Genomic DNA, 19383 nt, shown 5'->3' with positions numbered 1-19383 from the left:
AATGCTCCCCCAAAATAACACGGACGAGGGGCGGGAAGGGGGGCAGGGAACCGGGAGACGGGGGAGGGGTAGGGCCGGGGGCGGGGCAGACAAGCGGTCGCCGCGCCGGGCCCCAGACCCGCCCCCCCGCCCCACCCACCCACCCACCCCGCCACGGGCGGGCATACCTGCTGCAGAGAGGCGCAGCCCTGGCACTGCACGAGGTCCGCCGCCGCCCCGGTGGCCGCCGAGTGGGTCTCGCCCGGCATCATGGTGCCGTGCTGGGCCCGCGGCTCGCGCACCTCAGAGGCCCGCGGCCGCGGCCCTGTGTCGCCTCTGCTGGTGCCGTCGGGGCCACCGCCTGCAGGGCCGCTCCCCGCCGGGTCCGGGCGCGTCCATCCGTGCACGGAGGTCCCCGTGGAGACGACCGGGCGCCCTGCGGGCCGCAACGTCCGCCAGCGCCGGAGAAAACCGCGACCCGCCCGGCCTCAGGCGCGACGCGCGCCCGGCCAGGACCCCGCCCCGCCCGGCCCCGCCCCTCGCCGCGGCGCCGGGCTGTCCCGCTCGGTGCCTGCACCGAAGAGGCGAGCGCCCCTCGCGAGGCCGCGGGAAGACGCCCGCACACGCGGCAGGTCGAGGAGGCCGGAGGCGCGGAACGTGCGGTCCTCGTGAAAGGCGGCCCCTTTCTTGACGGCTCACCGCGAGACAGGCTGCGAGTAGACACCTAAAGCCTCCCGCGGCGGGCGGCCCGGGGGGGCGGGGGCGGCTCGCGATGACGTCACCCGCGCGCCGGCTGGAGTGGCAGGCCCCCGCGTGCGGGACGCGAAAGCGCACGGTGTGTCACCCCGGGACTCCGTCCCCGAGCTCGGCCTGGACCGGACGTGAGGGGGGGGGGCGGGCGGGGTGACGGGGGGGGGGAGGGGAGGGGAGGACGACGGCGCCCGGCCCGGACGCGAAGCGGCTCCTCGGTCTGCGCCGGGCCTGGGCGCCGGGCCTGGGCGCCGGGCCTGGGCCTCCCCTTTGCCGCGTGTGCAGCTGTCATCTGGTCCCTGCCCGGCGGCGCGAGCCCGGCCGCCCACCCGGGACCTGCCCCGCCCCGCCGCCGGGGAGGGAAAGGGAGGCGGAGCGCCCCGGCCTGTTCCACCGTGGAGTGGGTGCAGGCCCTGTGAGACTCGCACTGAGATTCCTCCCCCCCCCCCCAACCTCACCCCCGGACCTCCCTCCACTCGCAGCAGAATCCGTTTCTAAACAACCGCGCCTCGTTCCCTCCCACGTCTGCTCGGAAGACTCGTAGCTTCCCTGTGCTTGGTTACTAGACGTTCAGCACAGGCACTGCGAGTGTGAGCCGTGCTTCCAGAGGGCACCAGCCTCTTCCCTTCGCTCAAGATGGGAAAGGGAAATGCAATTGGAAACCACCGTCCCTCTCCCCCCCCCCAAAAAAAAAATGTTGTAGGATTTTTTTTTTCTTCAAATGTTGGGCCCCTGTGCCCGTTTACCTGCCTACCTCTTACTGTGCATTGGAGAGACCAGGTGTTCAACAGCTAGATTTCTGGTCAATGGTACTCAAAGCGAGGCAGGCCTGATCCTACTACCTGTGGTGGTGCCCAGGTCCGGGTTCTCCGTCAGACGTGGACGGATAGGCAGAATTACAAGGGAAAGTCGAGAAGGAACTGCTGTCTGTAGCTTGAAAGACAAGCCATGACACCCTGCAGAAAAAGAGGAGGAAGACGTGAACAGAATGTTTTACAGACTTTTGACCCTAGGAAAATGTACCTTTAAAACTGGTGGGGCATCTGCTTTGTTCTCTTAATTCCGTGTTGCTCCCCTCTCAACACATTCTTTTTAATGTATCCAAAGATCCTATATGAGGGACTTGCCTCTCCCGTCTAGGCCCATTCTTTCTATGTGTCCAAGGAATATGAAGAATTGATACACACATCACCACCACCCCTCAGTTTTCCCAGGCCCATACAGGCACCAGATAAAACCCTAGGTATGAGCTGACCTTCTTTGATGTGCAGGCAGGGCAATTCCCCCAAGCCCAGCTATAAACAATCCATTGTGGGCCCAAGGAAAAGTCACCAATTTTCTAGACCTAGTGGCACTTTCAATAACCTCTGCCTCCTTGCTCAGACCCCTTATAAGCCTGGTCCCAAATTCACCCCCTCGCACAACCCCCAAACCCTCAGGAAGGTCTGTGCCCCTCATTGTTCCTCAATAAACAATCCTCCCCTGTTGACCATGGAGGCCAACCTACTACTTTTCTGTTCTCCATTTTCCTAACAAAAATAACTTCCCCTTTGCTTTCCCAAATGCCTACTTTTCCCAGATATCAAGTGGAAGAGGCACCGATACTCTCACCTCTGCCCTGGCAAAGCCAGGCACGGTGAGGATCTTGGAATACTCACTGCCACCTTCCTGCTTTGGGCATACTTAGGTGTTTTTTTTTTCTTTTCTTTTTTATTCCTTCCACAGAACACACTTTCTTCCACCTCTATGTGTGGAAATCCTACCTAGCCTAGGTTCTCTTTTACCTCTGCCACCCTAAGTAACACCCACTTCCTTTTTGCATTTCCTTTTAGCATTGACTCATTTTTCTAATCCCATATTTTGAATTAATGACGCTTTGTATACAATAGGATTCACTATAGAGAGAGTAGTTTGGGTTTTTTGCTTTGTTTTGTTTTACAGTTTGTTGAGGGCATACTATTTTGGAAAGTAGATAACCTCCTACTATGGTTTGAGCATGGCTTGTCTTCTTCCAGCTATTCACTAATCTATTTAGAGGTAGGGATGAGGAGAAATTGGTATTGTGTAAAGTAATCCAAGTAGAATACAACTGCCTTAATACTGGTGGCTTTGAGGAAGAGATAAATCAGAGGAAGGAAGCACACACATACACACATGCACGATCCCTAACTTTGTGACGCCCTATCTCAGGATTACTGACAAGAAGACAATCCACATACTCCCTTCAGCCTTGGGCTCTAGATCTATGAGTCAGACTCAACCTCTTCTGTAAAATGTTTCCAGGCTGTGGTATTGTTCTACAAGTAACAGAGAGCAGATTTAAAAGAATCTATTGTGTTACAAAGTAACTGAAAACAGACTTAAGATGAAAATCAATTCAAGGACTAGTTATTGAGAAAAAAAATGTTTGAACATATGTAGTGGGCATTGGAAGTGAATGATAGGCAGTGGTCATAAGGAGTTTGGAGGAGTGAACTTTACAAAAGCCAGAATGTTGTAGCAAAGCTTCAGAATGGTTTCTGTGAAGACTTGGTACATGAGACAGAATAGCTAGGTGCAAATAAGAATAGGGCTGGAAACAGCATGCTTGGGTGCATGTGTCCATGCCCTGAGACTTTGTGAAAGGCTGAACTAAAAAGAGATACACTCCTTTACTCCATAAAGGAAATTACAAAACTAAGCACTCAAGACTTACCAGAGTGTATTGGCGGCTTAGTCAGATTTACAGTGAGACTTGAGAGTTAATAATTGATGACAATAAAAAAGATTTGGAAAATTGGCAGCCTTGCCAGGGAAATGAAAAGGCTTTGTTCATGAGAGGAGAAAGGAGCCAGCTATAGGAGTCCTTGCGCCACTAAAGACACAGCGGCTCAGCGTTTCTCTCCCTGCTTTCAGGGGACAGCACTGAGCCCGCTACAGGGAAGTGCCCCAGGCTTCCCGCACAGAGTGAGAACACAAAAGTTGCAGGGTCATGGCAGTTTCCACCCACCCTGACTTCAAAGGAAAGCCTGGAGGCCAGGCAGGCATTTGCCAGGGCGGTAGTAGCCCTCAGTTACAAATGCACAGTGAAGCCAGAAAGGCTGGAGACCAGCCTTTACTCACCTGCCACAGAGAGCTGCAGTCAGGTTCCAAAAGAAGCTCGAGAAAGCAGCTGTGGGACCTTAAACCTGCGCATCTCAGAGCCCTGGGAGCACCACGAAGAGGTTGGCTAGGTTCTGCCCTTGCTTTGAGCAGACTGCTTCTTCCTGCTTCTCAGTTTCTCTCCTCTGGATCAGGAAGGTTGTGCTGTGTCTGTGTTGCTGTTGTGTCTTAGACGGTGGTGACCTGGTTTCGATGTTTTAAGGACTCACACCAGAAAGCATTCGCCCAGAGAATAAGACTTGGAAATGTGAATGAATTCTGAAACCTGTGAAGAGGCTGGGGCTATCTGTACGGAGTGAAGGCACGCGGCCGACAGGGACGTGATGGGGGGCGGGGTGGGGAGTTGCGGAGAATATGCTGCAGGTTCCGTCACCTCCAGAGCTCCTAGTAAGGGTTCATCCACAAAGTATTTGGAGAGTAGGCCTCTACCTTGGCTGTGGTGTTTAGCATGTCTGGGTGCTTTTGAGAAGCGGTCAGGGTTAGATGGAGTCAACAGACCTGGCCCCCCATGGTGAATGTGGTGACTGTGGAGGGCTTGCTGTGGGGGAGGGGGAAGGAAGGACAGAGAAGGGGACACAAGCGCGGTACTCTTTCTTGTCGCCTGCTGCCCTGCCCTGCTCTGCTCTGCTCTGGGACCCTGCTAGCAAGAAGGCCGTGGAGACCCAGATGTAACCTGCAGGCCTTGGACCTTCACAGCCTGGGTGGAAATTCACCTCTTTAAAACACCTTGCCCGCTTGTAGCATTGTGTCGTTAGCAGCACAAAATAGGCTAGGACACAACCTTGGCCCACTGGTGTGAAGAAAAGGAGAAGGAAGGACGTAAACGCCTTGCTTTCTGTCAAACTCCCAAGAAAAGCGTTGTACTCCGAGGACGAGGACGGACTTGTGAGTTCGCTTCCCTGGCGGTTGTTAGCAATTGAACATAATGAGGAGATGTTTGTTTACGTTTAGAAACACGTGATTCCACTGAGATGGCTAACAGCTTGGTCTATAAACCAGGGAAACCTCTAGACGGAAAGCTTGATTTAGGGGAAGAGCTAATCTTTCATTTGCTGCACCTTCTAAAGATTTACTCTATGTCTTTCTTTCCCTCGAGCCATGTCTTAATGAGTATTGGGTGTGTTCATCAAGAGGCAATGTGCTTACAAATGGGTGCAACTAAAGATAACACAAAAGAAATTAAGCGATCCCCGCTTGATTTCCAGCCGTGTGGGTGTAATGCCTGCATGTGCCCACCGGGTGGCGCTGCTCCCCTGTGTGTTTCAGATATGAATAGCCCAGTGGCGTTGGGCAGGCTTCCGATCCGCCCCAAGGGGGGCCTAGGGGCCTCTGGGACATCCCCCCTCCAGTGGAGGGCACTTTGTAGGAACCGCCTCGTGGTCTGCTTGTGCACAGCCCGCCAGCATGTCCCCGCTGGCAGCCCCGGCTCGCCCACACGCCCCTTTTCTGGCTATGGTGCCTGGCTTGGTCACCAGGGAGCAGCAGCCTGCTTCTACCTCAGCGCTTGCCCTCAAAGGGGTGTGGAGCCAGGCTGGGCCCCCGATGCCGGTCCCTGGAGCGCCCATCTCATGCAGGCCCACGCTGCCTTGTGGGGGTCAGTGACCAGATGCCATGTCTGTGGCAAAGAGTCTTCCTGCGGCCACCGGGGGGAGAAGGGAGAGGAAGGGGGTGCTCAGAGGTGACCCCGGCTGAAGTGGAGGCGACAAAGGAGAAGGAAGTTCCGGGCAGGGGTGCACGTCCCATCTCCAGTCCCAAAGGAGAGGGGGAGCCAGGGAACCTACGGCCAGTAAGAGAGCACAGGTGACTCACTTGCTTGGCACTTGCCCCAGGGACACGGCCCCTCAGTGCCTGGCGCTGGGGGGACTGGGGATCTACCCGGAGCGAGCCACTTCTTCAACGCACCAGGGGGCACCGAGAACCAGTGGGCCTCTGAGTGGGGCCTTCCCACGGGCCCAAAGGACAGCCGAGAAGAAGTTGAAATGGCGCACAGATGGCAAAGGGCGTGGGACGCTGGAACTTGGGGCCTTCCTCGGAGTCTCCCCGAGAACTGAGAAGCCCCAGCAGCTCTAAGGAGCGTGGCACGGGCTGGCACGCTGCAGAGGTCGTGGCTGCCCTGGGACTCTCCGCTGAGGCAGCCCACGGGCAGGAGCCATGGCCGTTAGCGCCCACACCCAGGCCTTTCTCCCACCTGAGGTCTTAGGATGGGAGCAAAGCTGCCACACTTGACAAACTATAAAAACAAAATGACCTCTCCTGGTAACTCATACAGGACGTAGCCTACGACTGGACCATGAGCTTCATCTCCCACTGTATTGTATTATCTCTTGGATTTTTTTCTTATGTTTTACATTGCTCTACTCTCTTTTATGTGTCAGTCATAAATCCTGAAAAACACGTGACCACGGTGTCTTCCATAAGGCATATTTCAAACCAAATCGCAAAGCTGGGTTTAATCCACAATCAGTTCACTGACATGATTTCTTGGGAATACTTGATGGGAGACATAGCAAGAGGGCGTTGTGAAATACTTGGAGTTCTACTGTCAGCGCAGATAGGTGTGTCTTGTGTGTACACAAATATTGTTCACTGCTGTTTCCGATTTTCTGCCCCACCGTGGGATTAATGTGTTGACTCACTAAACGGGAATTCTGAGAAGCTCAGTGGGTGTTTGTGAAACACCTTATTTTCCATAGATAAATGGCAACACAAAGTGGAGAGTCTAATTTTTCCTCTATGAACAACTATGTTTAAGTCATGGATTTAAAGTTTGACAAAAGCAAAAGGAATCCAATATGTGTTAAGCCTGACAAATAGGATCTACTGTCATCAAACCAAGTGGTACTAATTTAGTAAGGGAAAGAAAAGAATACTTGCTCCTGCCAGAATTTATGTTTTTAATTCACTTATCTAAAAGTCTTTGCTGTGTTCTTTTTTTCAGGTGGGAGGGGGGATTCCTGTTTTCCAGTAGATTTGATGAAACTCCCATATATTACAAGCGTGCGCAATTTCCTCATCTCAACACCCCCACCAGGAGGGCTCGGGCTTATGTTAGAATCCCCCCGTTCCTGAGCTCATTCACTGGACAGCGTGGACTCCCCATGCGCCTGCCCAGGCCCTGCTCTGTGATGTGGAGGTGGAGGGGGGCACTCTGTGTGATGAAGTCAGGCTCCTCGGTTCACATGGGGTGGCCAGGCTCTCTTCTCTGTGACAAGCACCACAGAATGACCTCTCTCACCCTAACCCTCACGAAGTGTGACTGTCAACGCTCTCTCCAAACAGTGTCAGACGTCTCTGGCTACCACCTGGAGATTAGAGCCAATGATATAATTTCTTCTCCTTTTCTTTGAAAGAAACAAAGAAAGCGATGGAGGAGATGAGGGTCATTGGTTCAAGACCAACCTCAGACAGCATGTTGGAGGCCCCATCTCCATCAGTAAGTCTGGCATGGTGGTGTGTACTTGTTATCTACCCCAGGTACAGGAGAGGATCAGGCTGAGGCTAGCCCTGGCTAAAACTTAAGACTCTATCTGAAAAGATAACTGAAGTGAAAAAGGGGTAAGGTGTGGCTCAAGTGGTCAAACACCTGCTTAGTAAGGGTAAGGTAAGACCCTGAGATCAAACCTCAGGAGCGCTGTTATAATATTAGCCTTTAAAAGAGTTAGTTAAACTTCCTTATATACTATACTGTCTTGCATAAGCAATTATGTCCAGAGAGCGAATTCTCAGCAGCTAAGTGACCATTGCTCTGAAGAGGACATGTCCTCACTGAAGGCCTGTGGAATGTTTGTAAAATTTCTAAGTGTCATGTTTTAACAAAAGCTAAAAGCATGCCTGTCACAGAAACACGTAATGAGTATATGTCCGAGAGGTATTTAGCTCATGCAGCAGGAGGACCAGCAGGCTTGCAGCTGACCCACAGGGGTGGCACTGTCACCAGAGTCCCAGAAGGAGGGGAGGAGGTAGGCGTGGCACAGAAGGACACCAGAGCCCTCAGCTTTGGCCTAAGATGCTTTCTGAGGATACGGATTCCTTCCTTGCCTCCCCACACGGGTCCATTGCATTGCTGTTACCCTTTAGATTAACGTGGACACCCACCAGCTTCTCATTTCTCCTGCACAGCAGAACATAACCAGTGGAAATACAGACCGTAGGAAAGGAAGCCGTGGCTCTCACCTGCCTCCAGGCTGGGATCTGATCTTACAGTGTCCTCTATGAATTTGTGAAATCCACCCGCCTTTCCACTGACACAGCTGAGTCATCAAACCAGCACAGAAACATCTCCTTGTTTGCGTCCATTTATTTCATTACCAGCGATGACAGATATATTTTCACAGATTTATTGGCCATTTGTATTGTAATTTGCTTTTGTTATTCAGGTCATTTTTTTTCCATTTTCCTTCTAAGAAATTCAGCCTCTTCTCATGCATATAAGAATAATTCAAAGCCAAGTGTCTCACGCTTATAATCCTAGCTACTCAGGAGGGTCAGATCTAAGGATCACAGTTCAAAACCACCCCAGGCACAAAAGTCCATGAGACTCTCATTTCCAGTTATCTACCAAAACGCTGGAACTGGAGCTGTGGTTCAAGTAATAGAGTGCTATCCCTGAACAAGAAGCTGAGGGAAAGCAGTCAGGCCAGAGTTCAAGACCAGGATCAGCACACATCTTTGCACACATGCGTGCACGCGCGTGTGCACACACGTGCACACACACACGAGTAATTGAAGTCATTTGTCCTTTATGAATATTGAAAATATTATCTTCTAAAATTTCTTTGATTTTTTTAAAGCATGTTTCCTCTAATACAGAGATTTATAGGTAGCATAAATGACCAGCTCCATCACTGTTGGTTTTTATAGCTTCACTTCTGGGATTACATAGAAATGTCCTTTCTCAGCACCAGGACTAAATAGTTATGTATGCTTTCTTCTACTAGATTAGGGGTTTTATTTTCTATCTAGATTTGTATTGCACTTGAAATTCATTTTAAAATAAGACGAGAGCTAGTAATATAACTTTTCTCCCCAAAGAGTTCGCCAGTTCTCTTGATATCAATTCTTGCATAATTCATCTTTGATGTCATCGTTGCTCATATGTGAAGTCTCTGGGCCTTGCTGAACTGTCTCCTGTTTCCCCTGGATTTGGCTTGCGTCTTGGCTCACAGCCACGACATGTAAATGACTCTTGATTTATAATATACTTCCCTATCTGATAGAACAAGTCTTTTTTAAAAAAATATCTTTTATTTGCAAATGGGTAGACTTTATCTTTATAGAATTTAGGTAAGTAAAATGGTGCCAGTACTAGGGCTTGGACTCAAGATGTTTCGCTCTGGCTCAGTTTTCTTGTCTTTGGAACGAGTGTTCTACCACTTGAGCCATACCCCCAGCCCAGCATTTTGCTAATCATTGGAGCTAGATTCTCTTCAGTCTTTTCTACCCGGGGATAGGCTCCAATCTACATCTCCCAGGTCTCAACCTCTTGGGTAGCTGGGATTGTAGGTGTGAAACACCAGAGCCCATTTTTGTGTCATCACTGTTCCATTTTTAGTGACAGTGCATTTTCTTTGAGAGGCCGAGTATCTCCCTACCAGAAGGCTATCTCCAGGTCGCGGTTTACGCCCTGAGGGCGTGCTCGTCCGTCTGCGCACTGAGAGGTGCGACCACCTGTCTTCAGAATGAAGAGAAGCCCCTTAGGGCTCCTTTCCCTCTGCCTGGGAACCTGGCAGCCCGAGACCAGAGGAAGTGAGCCCAGGAGGCCGTGAGGCCCGCCCCTTTCTGTGGGGCTCCCTCTTGCTTTAAGGTTGTCCACGGAGGGCCTCCCTCACCTCCAGTTACGCCCTTGGGGGGGGAGCCCCGGCATGGCTCCCGGCTCACGCTATGGCCGAGCGCTTTCCCTCCAACTGAGCTTCCTCTTCACCCTCATTCCATCGGCAAGAGGCCTTCAGCGTGAAACCTCAACAGCCCTTGACTGCCAGGTGGCTCGCGCCACCCAGACCCGAGGACTGCGGTCAAAGCCAACCCAAGCGCGAAGGCCCTGGAGACTCCCATCTCCAATGAGCCCCCAAAAGGTGGAGGTGGAGCTGCGGCTCCCGGGCTGGGCCCCAAGACCAGCCCCTCCCCCCAAATAGCAGATTGCAGAAGGGAAGAGAAGGGGAGGGAGCGCTGTCCTCTCCGTCTTCGGGGCTGTCTGTCAGGCCGTACCCCTCCCGCGTGCACCCCCTTCTGTGAAGCACAGCGGGACCGCGCCGCGTAGCCTCCCTTCTGTTCCCGAGGTTGCCCGCGTGTGCCAGGGGTGCGTGGGTGATCTCAGCTTGACTTTGTACGGCTCCTCCGCACCCCAGAGGTCCCGCCACAGACTCGCGGAAACTTCACCTCCATACCCGCGGTGGGTGCGTCCCCTGCGGCCCGTTCCACCGGGTCTGGCATCTGTAGAGCGACGGAAGGTTGAGTTATTGTGGATGGTTGAAAGGGCCTCCTTTACTCTCCGCTAGTGTCGGCAGTTTATAGAACGATTGTTCCATTTGGGGCAATTAAATAGCAACAGTTGCACTACCCTAAGATGGTTCCCTTTTCTTTCCCCCAAGCCCCGAGTGGGGACATTTCAGACTTGGCTGTGACATCCTTTGTGCAATGCCACTCTAATCCCAGGGTGCCTCTCATGGAATATTCTGGGGTTTTAACTGCAAGCGTGTAAAAGTCACTGGGTTTGTAAAGTTTATAGCGAGACCCTTGCCAGTGAGCACCTCAGCCAAACCAGACTCCTCGGTGTCACTGATTGGCCGGGCATGGTTCTCTAGGTCCAGGCAGCCTTGGGAGGAAGGTGCTGAACGGTTCTAAAACTTGTCCCACTCAGCTGCACCCACAATCCTCCTTGCTGGGCCAGTCAGGGACCCAGGCTGCATTCGTGGTGGCGTCTGTGATTTCCCACTTCCAAGGCACACACACAGAAGAGCAGGCCCCCCGGTATCATCCTTCCGCCCACCGCCCTCCCCCCCCCGCCCCCCACGGCCCGCTCTCCCCTCACGACCCTGATGTCATGGATAAAACCAAGACTGAGGAGTGGGGGCCCAGGCTCATTTTCTCAAGCAAACCCATGCTAATATCATTAAGCCACCTGGTTTTCATTTTCAGCCACTTCCCAGCTGTCTATTTAGGAATATTTAAAGCCAAATCCATTCATTCTTTCCACTCCTTCCTGGTGATTGGGTCAGCTTAATGACTGTCCTGTGAGAGGAAGGGGATACAGAGCAGGCACGACCAGAGAGCGATGAGAAAGAAGGATTGTAAGTTGGAACACAACAGCGAGATAGTAAAAGCCTAATTGAAAACATCATATTTGTACAATTACCACAGTGCGGCTTGCTTAACAGGGAATCTAAATTTATCTCGTAGCTGATAGCCCATCGTGAGAAATGAAAACCTAAGAGGATCTGGGGGACATGTCAGTGCTCCTCACCAGTGTCCCCCCCGTACCTGGGAAGGAGACAGTGGGGTCACTGACGGTACCTGAGTGGCCCCAAGTGCGCAGGCCCTGGCGCAGGCTGCAGGCCGGGAGGTCCCCCACTCTATTCTGAGGTGGAGAAAAGGCAGACGTGCTTCCGTGGGGCGTTGAGTTGCGCGGTCTCCCCTTGTGGACTGACTTGGCATCTCGGGGAGAAGGTGGGTGAGTGGCGGCAGCTGGGCGGGTCAGCTTTCCCGGACATTTCCCTGTGCACTTCGGCCCACCCAAGCCCCTCTGGGGAATAGGGGACATTTCTCCCCCAGCATGCACTTAGCCATCTGCCAGCTGCGCCCTGTTGTTCCCAAGGAGCTCCCTTGTCCCCAACTCTGAGAGTTGTCGCCCGGGCCCCTTCTTCCTCCTCTAATCAGACCGCTTTCACCCCAGAGGGCCGCACGCCCCCACCCCGGCCAGCCTCCCAGTGCCGCAGGAACCATGAGGTTACGCCCCTGCGTCCCGTGATGCTTTAAAGAAAAGGCCGCCACAGGCCCCACCCTAGAGGGCCAGTCAGTCGGTGGAGCCCCTCACCCGACGCAGCAGAGGCGGAGGGCAAAGGAGCCCCTGCAGGGGGAGACGTGAGATCCTTGTGCCTGTCCTCAGGGGGCGGCGATGAGCTTTAGGGGCGGATGGAGAATTGGGGCGTGAGAGACATCTGCCTAGTTATTAAGCAGCTCCTGTCACGAATGCAGCCCAGCAGTCAGAGCGAGGCATGGCGCAGGTGCGCACCTGCTCCAGGTCATCAGGCCTGCCCTGGTCCTGGTCGGGAAGCCACGTGGGGGGGGGGGGAGGGGGGGCAGCTTCAACCTGGTCCGAGGACGCCAGGGACCGGTCTCTCCTGATTGCGAGGCGCTCACAGGGGCTGCGGAGGGAATGGCTCTGGACAGAACCTGGTACGAAGGAAAGGGAGGCCGAGATGCCCAGCTCTCCTGCTTCCAGGGGCCACGTGGGACATTGGCAGGTGGAGGGAGAAGTCCGTGCGTGAAAGAGCCCGTCACCACGCTCTGATTCCAGGCCCCGTCGCCCGGCTCTGCTCATACCCAACTCGTCTGACTACTGCCATCCAGAGCACTGTGCCCCCTTTTTTTTTGGGGGGGGGGGCGGGTTGAAGAAGCACACGAGGCCTGTCTCCCGGCAGGGCCTCTTCAGACCCCGAGCCTAGGGCTCGGAGTGCGACCGCTTCCTCCAGGCCGGTGCGTGGGCACAGGCCGCTGTACCCCCATCCACAGAGGGGGGGCCCGGGTATCGGTGCCCCCGAGGCCGCGGCAGGCCTGCTCCTCCGACGTGTGGAGAACAAAGACGAGACGAGTCATTCCCCCGGCGTGGTGTTGAAGACATGCCGTGCGCCCCAGGGAGCTCGGGGTCCGCTGGGAAGGACAGTGGGCGCACCCACGTCACGTCGATGAGTCTCGGAGGAGGTCGGCACACAGCCGCACCCGGCCCTCGAGAGCCAGCAGGAGCTATCGGGTAGAGAGAGGACGGGAGACCCCGGGAGCAGACGGAAATGGAAGAAGCTCTTAGCGGCAGGAGGTGTGAAGGTGCAGGGACTGTGGCCCCCCCTTCCTCTCGCACACTTTGTCTAAAGGAAGCTTGTTCCTTCCGTTCCTTGACGACACTGGCACGTACGCGGGTATACCACAGCGCGAGCGTGGGCAGTGACCTGGAATACAAGCAGTTAAACTAGGCTTCACAAAGGGGGGATGTTCTAAGCATGCGTGGGGTTCGGGGTCAGCCACTTGCGCTGCTGTCACCCAGTGCCTGAGGCGAAGTAGCTTCTAAAGAACAGACGTTTATTTGCTCACATCCTGGTCGTTGGGAATCCAGGCCCAGGGTCCCGTGTCTTCTGTTTCCACGAGGGAATTTTGTTCCTGTGTCCTCCACGAGACCCTCCACGGCGGGTGGGATTGAAGGCTAGGGGACCTGAGCTAATTCCCTCCGGTTCCCTTGCTGAACACCGTCGCTGCTCAGGGAGCGTGGCAGAGTCCTGCCGCCTCCTCCGAGCAGAAGTCGAATCGCGGGTGATTCGATGTGCGTTTCCACCAAGTTGTGGAAGGGTGGGTGACGAAGGAGAGAAGAGAGGTGACAGGGTGCAGGGATCTCTTGGGGTCAGTTGGTGGAAGGATAAAACCAGACAGAGCGTAGCTAACGGACTCCAGAGAGCAAGAGTGTGCATGGCCACCTTCACAGCCCCCACACAAACATAGCTGTGCTGCTCGCGAGAAAAATGGAGACGGTGGCGGAGTGTTCCTCGGGCCGGTGCTCTCCGCTCCGGCCCGCCACGCCGCGGACGGCACTGTCGGCTGAGCTGCACGTTGAATGGATGTGGGCGGCCACTCGCGGCTTATGTGGATATTCATGTCAGAGCCGCTTTTTATGGTTTTCCTCGAGCTTTGCACAACAATAGACCAGGGCAAGTTTCCTGGTACCTGAACTTGAATCAAAGTTGCATTTTTTCTGATGTGTATTTCATCTGGTTTTGGCAGAGGGTCTGTGTTTTTCTTGGGTTTTACATCATTTATGAGGTTGCATGGAAACACTAACAAAACATCATCTATAATCAAACAAGGCTCACAGAAGAAAGAGAAGCATGCCAATTCCCACTAATCTGAGCCTTTATGGGAATAGCTATTTGGTATGAATGATTAGCTAAACATCTGTGTCAACACTTTCTGAGCTGCAGATAGAGACGCTGTTAATCACCACATTTACAGTGATATTTCTAGCTCCACAGGGGGGGAAATGTTCTACCACAAGCAAACCACTCAACTAAGCTCTTTTCGGTAAGATCCACTTTCTCAATTCATTACGATAATCAAGGACATGCAGATATGCATGGTATGTGTGTATGTATATGATCATGCATGTTTGTACTTCAGAGTTTTGCTTGACTCACATCAAAATTTGCAAGATGACTTCTGGTTACTACTGTATCAAACTGTGGAGTCAGTTTAGAGAGAAATGATTTTCTTTGCTCCATGATATGGAAGCATATGGTCGTAGCGATCCTTCCAAACCCAAGCCTCACCCAGTATTTGCCGGGTTGAAAAGAGGCATATTTATTCTTTATGGGCGATTGATTTGGCGGAGGATGACAAACATCTCAATAACTGAATCCATTGTTAAGCATGACATTCAGCAATCAACATCTGCACTGGATTGTTCCATGCACACGTGACAGTTTCGAACTTGTCGTGGGTGATTACAAAGACACAGCCGCCAGGCCCGTCTGCCGTCCTAAGATGCACTTTTGCCTTTGCCAGGGGCACATGAGCGTTCCGTCTTCCTTTCTGCATGGAGACTTCGTGCTGCAGGTTACCTTTGACGGGAGAGCTTCTACGCTCACTGGTGATGCTGCTTTGTATCATCTGTCTGCAGAGTGGATGAAATGAGATCTGCAGACCTTGGTGGCCAGATGACTTGCTCCAGTTTAGAAACACTTGTAAGATGTAGCTGATTAAATCCAAGATACTGCTTATACCCCGGGGCCAGGCTGGTACTTGGACTCTCTTCCTGCCCTGGCTCGCTCGATGCAAGTGGGGCAGTTCAGTTACATCTGCATCAACCGAAAGAGCCCATTGATGTTGGGATAACAGCTGTCCCGGCCTGTCTCTGTTTGATCAGCTGTGTCCCCCTCCTGCTCCTCGGTCTTTCTCCTCCCCCCTCTTCTCCTGGGTAGGCACGTAGGACTTTCCCAAGCTCTCAGAGGAGGCCAACACGAAATCCTTGAGTCATCAGATCCACTAGAGACAAATTCCTGCAGTTTAATAAAATGGAATTTTAAATCAATTGACTTTTTGTCTTCTTAAATAGCTGTCCCTATTGAATCTGGATCCTCCTTAAGACCCCGAACTGTGGGATACAGGAACAAAAAAGGATGGAGACAGCACGTTCCAGCCTTTGTCTCAGATTCTGGTGGATGCTTTGCATGAATAAAGGGAATAAAATAGAGGGGTGAACTTTTCCAAAGTGTACTGTCCGCCTCTATGGAATGAATCATCGCAACAAAACCTCTTGTCCCATTACTGTATGCTCATGAACAAAAACTGATGGAACAGAGTCTGACTTCAGACTTATTCTGGACAAGCAGTCTCGTCTATTTTGTTTCCTTCAGTCCGCCTCGTTACTGTATAGAATCCTACCTGCAATGCAAGCTGGGAAAACTGATTGAATGGACGGAGATACACATCTGTGTGTGTCTACGTGCACATCTGTATATGACCCATCCCTTCTCTGACGTATTCAGGAGAAAGCACTGGACGTGGCTCAGGTCAGCGAGCTTCCAGCAGGAGAATGCGCTCACTGCCTAACACCTCAAATTCACACAATTCGGCCTGTTCCTCTGGATTCTCCCCAACTGCACTTTATTTAAAGAGCCTGGGACTGTTCTTGTTTGGGCCAATTACACCAGGACAACAGTCCCTCATCTTAAACCTTTACCAAGAAGCCTAAAACTGACAGGAAATAAAATGCCTTTTTTTTTTTAAAAGAAAAAAGATTAGCAAACTCAAAGTACAGGAGACAATTCTTTCTAGTAATCCCATATCTTCTCCTGGGCCATCTATAACATCCTAAGGGTTCCTCAGCCCTCCAAAGTCAAGTTCCTACCTCAGAAGCTTCAGTCAATAAATCTTAGTAGAACCAGATTTACAGAAATAGCTCTTAACCGTAGCCAACAGAGTCCAACAACAGTAACTGGAAAATTCCAGAAATCAGTTATTCCTTTCAAACTCTGCACCATTCTGAGAAGCACAATGAAGTCCTGTGTCATCCTGCAGTGTCCCCCCAGAGACATAAGCCTTCCCTGGGTTCAGCCTGGCCCCGGCTGCCAGTCACCGGTGTCTGTGCTGGTTATCAGACCAACTGTCTTGGTGTCTCGGTGCTTGTGTCCAAGCAAGCGACGCTCAGGTGACAGAGCCGCGCTCTTCGGTGTAAGAGCAGCGAGGCAGGCAGTTCCATTCAGGTGTGACAGAGGGTGCTTCCTTCAAGTGAGTAACTACAAGTTTCCCACCTAGTAAAGTGAGGAAAATATCAGATGCTGAGGAGGCTGCATTGTCCACTGGGGGTCTTGGAATATATTTCCTTAAAATAAGGTGTGTGTGTGGGGGGGGACATGACTGTTCTTGGCACATTGTGTAGTGATACAGCTGCAGACAAGCTCCGATGCTCCCAGTGGAATTTCCCCTGAAGAGGACGAGTAAAGGCCTTGTCCCCCCCTCCCCCAATGCCATCAAAACACTGGAGCCCATTGGCTTCTTCACTCCTGGCTTTGCAGGATGGTGGTCGGGCCGGTGTCACCGGGTAACACCTCTGTAACTCTCTCTAATGTTGGGCTAGAAAGACAGCGTGGTACTCCCCAACCCCACCGCGGCTTCCTTGCTTGGGTTCCGGTGGACCTGGGACATGAGTCTCAAGTGTACCCCAAGTACCTGAACGCAGTGACCTTTTAGACTACAGACAAGATGTGCCACCACGAAACTCGATGGACTAAGTGCTGTTGTTTCTAAATCCCTTGCCTTGAGAGTGTGGTTTGGTGCAATTAGATTGTTGGGCGTAAGACAATCTTTGGTGTGTTAGTCACAACCCGTAGAGAGAGCCCAAGAATGAACTGATGTGGCCCCATTGCTGTTAACATTCCAGAGCAATTTCGCATTAAGGTTTCTTTGATAGGATGGAAATATATATAATAAAATCTTATTTATTTGAGTGTCGAAGGAGAATTCGCTTACTTTTTGTGTCTACAAACTGAACACTGGGACGTTAGGCAAAACAGAGGGCAACAGACACCTTAACATGGTGCTAATCCAAGCACCAGAGGTAAATTAAAATCAAACCCAACTATTTAAGCTTACTTCCATCAGCAGTGATCTGAAATATTTGTTATAGTTAAACATGTCACAAAGAAAAATGCACCCGGGTTGTAGTCATTTTCAGATGAATATATACACTTGAAATTGATCTAGCAATTGCAGACAATGAGTCACCCCTGTGAGCAGGTTCCGGGGTTTTGCTTTCCATGGCGGGATTTGGTCTGGTGACTTTCTTAGAATTCAACTTCTTAAAAAGGTGCATAGAACCATTTGATCCACTGCCTGAGACAACCCTGTCTCTCTCTTCTCGCAGGCTCACTGTGGAGGAACTGAGACAAAAGGACAGCTCCTTCATCAAAGTCATCACTACATTTACACACACACACACACACACACACACATCAACAGCACTTCCATGTCATTTGGGTGCAAAGAGTGAAGGGAACTACATTCTGTTGGAGACACATGCCCTATTTTATGTGCTACATCAGCCAGCTCATATAAAACGAGCACATTTTCATAGGAGTTGGTTTCCAGCTTTGAGATTTAATTTAGGAAATTTTAAACCAGTTAATTTGAGTAACTGAAAATTATATTTGTGATGCATTGTCTACTTTTGACTGAATTAACCTATTTGTATGCAGTGATTGATATCCAATCATTGGATTTCTCATTCTAGTTTGAACATTCAGGTTAGATTTGATTAAAAGAAATATGAGATAGAGAAATATGGGTAAAGTTCATTGAGAAATTCCCATTGCATCTTTTCCTTGGGATATTGTGTGAGATTTTTGTCTCAAAAGAACTAGAAAATGCATCCTTTGAGTACTACCTTGCCAACTTTTTCCCTGTGACACTGGGGTTTGAACTGAGGGCCTAGTGCTTGCCCGGTAGACATTCTACCACTTGAGCCATACCTGCAATACTTGAACTTCCTACTATCCAAAAATAAGTAGAAAAGTTTGGCTAAAACAAGCTGAAGAGGTGTTACTGGCCAGGGAGAAAACAATGACAGGAGAGAAGGAGAGGGAAACCAGAGAGGAAAATGATGGCTGGGGATGTGGCCTAGTGGTAGAGCACTTGCCTAGCATGCATGAAGCTGTGGGTTTGATTCCTCAGTATCACCTAAACAGAAAAAGCCAAAAGTGGCGCTGTGGCTCAAGAGTCAGAGTGGTATCCTTGAGCAAAAAGAAGCCAGGGACAGACAGTGCTCAGGCCCTGAGTTCAAGCCCCAGCACTGGCCAAAAAAAAAGAACAGAGAGGGAAGCGAGGTCATCAACTAGCATCACAGTCAACGAGTTAACTACACCTAGAAGACTATGCTTAGGAGACAGGAACCAGAGGAATGAACGAAATTCCCAGGCAAACGGAAACGCTCGTCATCAAGTCTGAAAGAATCCCGTGGCGGGGAGCCGATGCGGGCTTGTCCACACTCACCACCGAGAAAGATAAGATCAGGATGAGGAGTTTACCTCTCACTGGTTCCTCCTGGCAGATAACCAATCCCGGACGAGATGGGGCGTGTTCAGGGTGGCCGTCCACAATAACCCACTGTCTTAGGACTTGAAGATGTGTCGTTTCTCTCTGTCGCCTCCTTTCCCCTGCTCCGGGCGGGCGTGAGCACCCCTCCTCTGCGGCACGGGGGCCTCCCGGGCCTTCTTCCCATTCGGTGGCGTTCTCGGATCTTCTCCCTCTCCGTCTTCCCGAGGAGGGGAGTGGCCCCCGTCTCCTCACACCATGCGCTCAGGTTGTGGCTCCCAGCTCACCCCCGGTTCCCTGATGCAGTGATGCCCTTCCCCGCACCGACAGACTTTCTGCCCCCCCCCCCACCCCACACAGGCCCCCTCTCACACCTCGAGGTAGAGCTCCCCCTGGCCGCTGGACGGGCCAGCTCATAGCCGGGGAGCTTAGGTCACCGGAGCCTGTCTGCACAGCTGCGTCCCTGGCAGGGCCCAGGAACTACTAATCCCGTCCCTGGTGATGGAAGCGAGAGTTCCCTGCCCAGTCCCCTTTCCAGGCATGCTCCTACCCCTAGAAACCGGACCCTCTCACAATAAAGTCCAAACACAGCTCCCTCACCCCGAAAGTCACCCCGCACCCACGTCCAAACGCCTTCTTGTGGGCTCCGTCAGTGGCATGGCGGGAGTGGTTGCCGCACTGACCGGCTTTGGGGGGGCTGTTGGGTGAAGTCTGGGGACGTGGGGCTGG

At 52.2% G+C, this 19383-nt stretch overlaps 1 protein-coding gene across 1 annotated transcript in view; it reads right to left on the bottom strand.

Annotated features, from left to right (window-relative positions):
• The window catches only part of Ice1 (interactor of little elongation complex ELL subunit 1), a 45304-nt gene extending 44864 nt beyond the window's left edge, over positions 1-440 (bottom strand). Inside the window, exon 1 of the mRNA XM_048368343.1 lies at positions 168-440. Within this exon, the coding sequence (XP_048224300.1) occupies positions 168-251 (84 nt within the window). The 5' untranslated portion in view covers positions 252-440. The remainder of the gene's footprint in view (positions 1-167) is intronic.
• Between the last annotated feature and the right edge of the window lie 18943 nt (positions 441-19383).

The sequence above is a fragment of the Perognathus longimembris genome, chromosome 19, assembly GCF_023159225.1.
Source record: "Perognathus longimembris pacificus isolate PPM17 chromosome 19, ASM2315922v1, whole genome shotgun sequence".
Classification (NCBI taxonomy): domain Eukaryota; kingdom Metazoa; phylum Chordata; class Mammalia; order Rodentia; family Heteromyidae; genus Perognathus; species Perognathus longimembris.
Note: the sequence above shows the minus strand (reverse complement) of the source record. Positions and strands in the feature narration are given on the sequence as shown.